Genomic DNA, 5,932 nt, shown 5'->3' on the forward strand with positions numbered 1-5,932 from the left:
ATAGATTTTCTAAAGCCTGAAAACGAGCGGGGAGGAGGTGCAGGAGTCGAGTTTTCTCTCAGAACACTTCAATTACAATATGACTCACTAGGATTATTGATTTTTTTTGCCACAAAAATAAACAAGAAATTATGCAAAGACTGCTTTCGACAGGCTCTCCCATGAGGTTTAAGAGGCGTAAGTGCACAAACAGGGACGTGCGTGCTGCAACTGTTTCACTGCGTCCAGCCTCAAAGAAATAGTTTCAGCATACATGTCTGCGTTTTTACATTTCTGACCCAACAGAATCCAAGTGGTGAACTCCAGAGGTGCTGGTGGGAATATGAACTTTGAGTCAGGCTAGCTGTTTCCCTGTTTCCAGTCTTTATGCTCAGCTCTTATCGATCTTTTCATCTCACACATATTTCTCTCATGTTGAACTTCTCCTTAAAGCAGCCGAGGTATAAGTTGTTTTGTTGATCTGTTCTGACCAGGCGAGGCGGACCAGTCAGCAGCTTCTCCTCCAGCCGTTCGGGCCGCCGAAACCTCAATCTGGACGGCGCCTCCGTTGACATGTCAGACGACGACGCCGACAGCCGCGCCGGCGACTTCAACGAGACTCAAACCCCCAACGCCGAGTAAACAGAGACCCTCTCATTCCTCGCTTTTCCCCTCTCTTCCCTTTTCGCCACTACCAACCTGTGACCTGAGCCCAGTCCCCCCCTCCCCCTCCTCCCAAAAGATCCTCGGCGTCACCATCGCCATCGTCTTGATTCATTTCAAACCACTGACTGGACAGAAGATTGGAGCGACGAGCTGTTTTTTGCTAACACTGGGCGGAGTGCGCCTGGCAGACATTTTGTATCAGTTAACACTGCAGGGAAAATCCACCGCCCTCCCCTGAAGTCCAGCCTCCAGTCCTGGAGAGTCACAGGGGTCAAACGGACAATTCTGCCTTACTCTGTTCTCCTCCAGCAAGCTGCTAGTCCTGGCTCGTCTCTCTGCCATGTATCATCTCAGCGTCACGACGCAACGCTCTCCCTCCCTCCCATCAGGCGCGAAGTCATCCGCTCAGCTTATTGAGAAAGTACGCATAGGTGCAAAGTGCTTTTTATACATATGAAACTGTAGGTGGAGGCTGTGAAGTGTACACGCATCAAGTTTGTAATGTATGTGAACGCACCTCATACTGGAAATGCAGGACTACAAGGAAACCGCGTTACGCTCTGGTTTCGTTATAAGTGTTCTGCTCACTAGTTGTGTAAAAAGCCATCTCATACCCGACACACACTCTCCCTCTTTCCAAAACCGAGGTCACCGTGGCCTCCGGACCGCCACGCCGGCTGCTTGTGTTGCATGAGTCTCCCTCTGATGTACAGACTAGTTGTCAGCTTCTACACGACAGGAACGACTAACACCTCGGGACACGCAATAGAAGAACACAGACTCTGAATTGAAAGTGTATTACTGTGAAGAAGAACAAAAAAGGTATTTTGTTTTCTCTTTTGCTTCATCTCAACATTAATGAAGAAATGCGTCGCTGGGTTTTAACTAGAAACCTCACACGGTTTAACACGGTTTGTATTGTTGACCATTTGTCCCCCGCCGTGGGTCGGCGTGAGCTGCCAGTGATGCAAAGACGCCGGGACATTTTTTTTTAACTGGAAACCAACAGATGGGAAAAGCTCTTACTGGAAGCACTAAGGTACCGTAGCGCTCAGGCTCTGTTTTCAATGTGACACTAAATGGTTAAACATGTAGTTTGATAAGAAATGCGGTCAGATTGAAAATAATCTCCTCACTACGTTTCGGTGTTTGTGCCGCCAAGCCCCAGTTTGTGTCTTCACAGAACATTCACCTGCCGATCTTTGGAAAAACACTTAACGGTCTTTTAACTCCTGCTGCTGTTCTGAAAGCAAACTCCTAACCATCTGGATTAATACTTATATTCAGTTTGTTGCATGATTAAAAATATTTTTAACTCTAAACTATGTATCCAGGACGGATGAGAAGCCCTTAAATTTAAACTGTTTTTTACCCGTTTCACCAGTCACTATTTCCTAACGAATGACGGCAGGCAACATAAAACAATTTTTTTAATGTGTTTGTTCACATTTCATTGTTATATGTTCAGACAAATTTAAATAAATGAAAAACAGATGTTAATCTCTGTTTCCTGCACAGGGACCTCACATTCAAATGTCCCTTATAAAGTCAGGGTTAGGACCCAAAAAGGTTTTTTAAGCGTTTTTATCGGGTCGCCAGTCAGCAGAGGAAAAAGCATAACAATGCTTTAATAAGTATTATAAGAATAAGAATAAGATTCATCTCTCATCTCATCTTCATCCGCTTATCCGGGGTCGGGTTGCTGGGGCAGCAGCTTTAGCAGAGGACCCCAAACTTCCCTTTCCCGGGCCACATTAACCAGCTCTAACTGGGGGATCCCGAGGCGTTCCCAGGCCAGTGTGGGGATCTAATCTCTCCACTTAGTCCTGGGTCTTCCCCGAGGCCTCCTCCCAGCTGGACGTGCCTGGAACACCTTCCTATGAAGTGGATTCATATTTCACTTTTTTTTTTTTTTGCTGGTCTGATGCTAATTTCTCTTTTCTCGTGATTCCCTCACTTTCTGTCGGTAAATTCCCGTTCATGTGTTTTTGTCAGCAGGTCTCTGGGAAACACTGAGCTGAAAACGTTTGGGGACCCCTGACTTATAGCTGACTCTGGTCAATAGAATAAAAACATGGTAATATTTTTCTTGTGAAGTACAAAACAAACATAAAGACGTCTTCATTTCTGGCTGACTGGATAGGAAATTTGGAAAACACTTAAAAAAAAAAGATTTTTTAAAAATCAATCAAAACAATCTCAACCACCGTGTAAAGCACCATATAAAGAGGCCTTGACGTCCTCTGCTGCATGTCTCCCCCTCTCCCTCACCCCATTTCCTGTCTGTCCTCTCTAATAAAAGGCTTGAAAACTGCCCAAAAAACAAGGGTACGCCACAGACTTAGCATTTCTCTGTTAAGGCCTTCTAATCCATGCTGGCTAAAAAGGAAAAAGAAGTGCAACAGACAGATTATTAGTTTCACCCAGGCAGTTAGAAGAGTCTTTCAGAAACAACAGGAAGTGTAAGAACAAGGGAGAGGTTTGGACGTGGCTTTGTGATCGAAAAGTCATAACCAAAAGATACCAAGGCACACACACAAGTCTAACCTCATCTCGTCTTTTGGTCTCGTGGAAGAGCAGTTTGTTGTATTTGTGAGGTAAACTCAGCAAACCGACTGCCGTTTTCTCTCTCTGCAGCGGTAAGTGTTGCTCTGTGAGTGTTACTCGAACTGTAACACAATAAGAAAAGAACAGGCTGGGGCTGGTTTGTGCCGTGGTTTCAGACTTCTGACTTCCCTGACTAAGCACTTAGTATTCACACGTGACAGTTTGAATGAAAATAAGATTTTGTCCTTTTTTCTTCCGTTTTAAGTTCCTTTAATGGCGTTTTTTAATCAAAGTAAAGAACCGCTCTGCTCAAAAACACAGCTAAGCCACTACAGTGGGCCAGGGTGGCCATCCATCAGCGTTTATATAGTTTCATCATGGATCTGCAGATTAGGATGGTCGTCGACAGCGGACGTCTTTGCCCTGCTCCTCAATGTTAACAGGATGTTTCTTTAAAAGTGCCTTAGACACTAACTAAGAACATGAGCAGACTGACTTCATGACAGATGTGACGAAGCGCTGAAACAGGAGAAACACCAAGGAGATATTCAACACTAAGTCTTTTCTTTCTTTCTTTGGTATTTTTTGCTGTGCTTCATTTCATACCCGCACCTCCTCGCTCGAGTGTTTGGGTCAGAATCAGTGTTTAACGTGTAACGGTGTCATCAACTTCAGGAGAAGCGGCGCCCTCTGCAGCTGCATTTTCAAGTTACTTTGGGTAAATTATGCTCTGCACAGGATTCATTTGGTTTGAAGCTTTAACATCCACACGTAGTTAACTCATTTTTATTTTATTATTATTGTTATTATTATTATTATTATCCAGCTGGCTGTTGACAACCAGGCATTCAACTGCAAACACTCCCATCATATGATTTCTTGTATACCTGTATTTCTAGACGGTCATTTTTGTTTTGTTTGTTTTTGTAAAAGGAAAATAAAGCATATTCATTGTAGCTGTGAAGCTGAAGAGTTTTTGGTGCCTGAACAGCTGATCGAGTGGGTTGAGCCTGAACGTAAAAAGTTAGCATCAGGGGAGCTCGGATACTATGGATCACCATGGCAACAGATACATAAATGGCAGTTTAATCCTGTGGATGTAGAGATATTAAAGCATGTTTATACAGACTGCACATTTAGCTTTAAATTAAAGTGTCAATAACTTACAATCGTCTTTATGCAGCTAATAATAATTTAAAAATCACACGGTCTGATCCAGTGATAAAGTGTTTGGTGACGTTCAGGTTAAAATACAGCAGATTTTAAAGTCATATCTATTTGGATCTTTACTCGCACAGCAATTTTATTTTAGAGTCACTGAAATGTTCAAACATAATCAGCCTGTTTTTTTTTTTTTTTTAAAAACTCATTGTCACACGACATTCTGCAGCTGCAACACGATCATAACATAAAGGAAATTAAAGGTAAAATTATTAGGTAAATTCAATTTACCTTTTTTAGACTATTAGACTAGAATTATTTTGGTCCAAATTAAACATTGAATAATATCGATGCTTCTGGTAATAAGTGTTTTTTAAATCCAGACTGTGTGACATTATGTTGCTAAGTAATTACAAGACATTTTTACATTTGTATTTTAGGATAAAAGTCATAGATAGTTTAAAAAAAAAGTCAAAATATAATGTGTCCAAAAAATGCTTGAGTCAGTCAAAGTAGCCTGTCTAAAGCAGAGTTTCTTGAAATGTCAATATCAAATTATGGGCATAAAGGGTGGTGTAGTGGTTAGCACTGTCGTCTCACAGCACGAAGGTTACAGGTTCGCATCCCGGCCTCGGCCCTTCTGTGCGGAGTTTGCATGTTCTCCCCGTGTCTGCGTGGGTTTTCTCCGGGTTCTCCATTTTCCTCCCACAGTCCAAAGACATGCAGGTGTTAGGTTAATTGGTGACTCTAAAACTGCCCGTAGATGGGAGTGGTTGTCTGTCTCTGTTCGTCTCTGTGTGTATTGCGATAGACTGGCTTGTCCAGGGTGTACCCCGCCCAATGTCACCTGAGATTGGGGAAATTCAATTTTCACTCTTTTTTCATGTTACACACACACATCATTACGATCAAGTGGGATTCATCACTCAGCAGCCTGGGTCAGAGCACAGTTGGAGTTATTTATATGTTTCTACCTTTCTGTGTGGAGTTTGTGTGGAGTATGCGTGGGTTTCCTCCCACAATCCAAAGACATGCATGTATTAGGTTAATTGGTGACTCTAAATCACCCGTAGGTGTGAATGGTTGTCTGTCTCTGTTCGTCTCTATGTGCCCTGTGATAGACTGGCGTCCTGTCCAGGGTGTACCCCGCCTCACGCCTGATGTCAGCTGGGATCGGCTCCAGCACCCCCCGCGACCCCGGGATAAGCGGTTGAAGATGAATGAATGAACTCAGCAAGGTGTGGACCACAACTTTACGAGTCAGGAAGTAATTTTTCCAATTATTTGGACAGGACGTGAATACAGCATTGAAGCTTGCTGTTATTAAACCTGGAGGCGTTTATTTTTGCCATTGTTTGGAAAAAAGATCCATGAATCTTTCATGATATTGTAATTCATATATTATAGAGAATCCAGCCAATCACAGGTGATTTCAGACAGAGACAGAGAGGGAGAACCGCAGGAAAAGGTCTCTGCTTCAAATTCTGGCACGTTGCTCCATCGAAACATGTTCAGCAGTTCATTGTAACGTCAGACACTAAAAACAAGTTTGCTTAAAGAAAATAAAGTCAAAGAGTCG

General features: G+C 43.0%; 1 protein-coding gene across 1 annotated transcript in view; it reads left to right on the plus strand.

Moving 5' to 3' along the window:
- The window catches only part of LOC310955890 (myosin-10), a 59,246-nt gene extending 55,193 nt beyond the window's left edge, over positions 1-4,053 (plus strand). Inside the window, exon 45 of the mRNA XM_083925970.1 lies at positions 474-4,053. Within this exon, the coding sequence (XP_083782096.1) occupies positions 474-621 (148 nt within the window). The 3' untranslated portion in view covers positions 622-4,053. The remainder of the gene's footprint in view (positions 1-473) is intronic.
- Positions 4,054-5,932: the final 1,879 nt, after the last annotated feature.

The sequence above is a fragment of the Echiichthys vipera genome (assembly GCF_963691815.1).
Source record: "Echiichthys vipera genome assembly, chromosome: 2".
Classification (NCBI taxonomy): Eukaryota; Metazoa; Chordata; class Actinopteri; order Perciformes; family Trachinidae; genus Echiichthys; species Echiichthys vipera.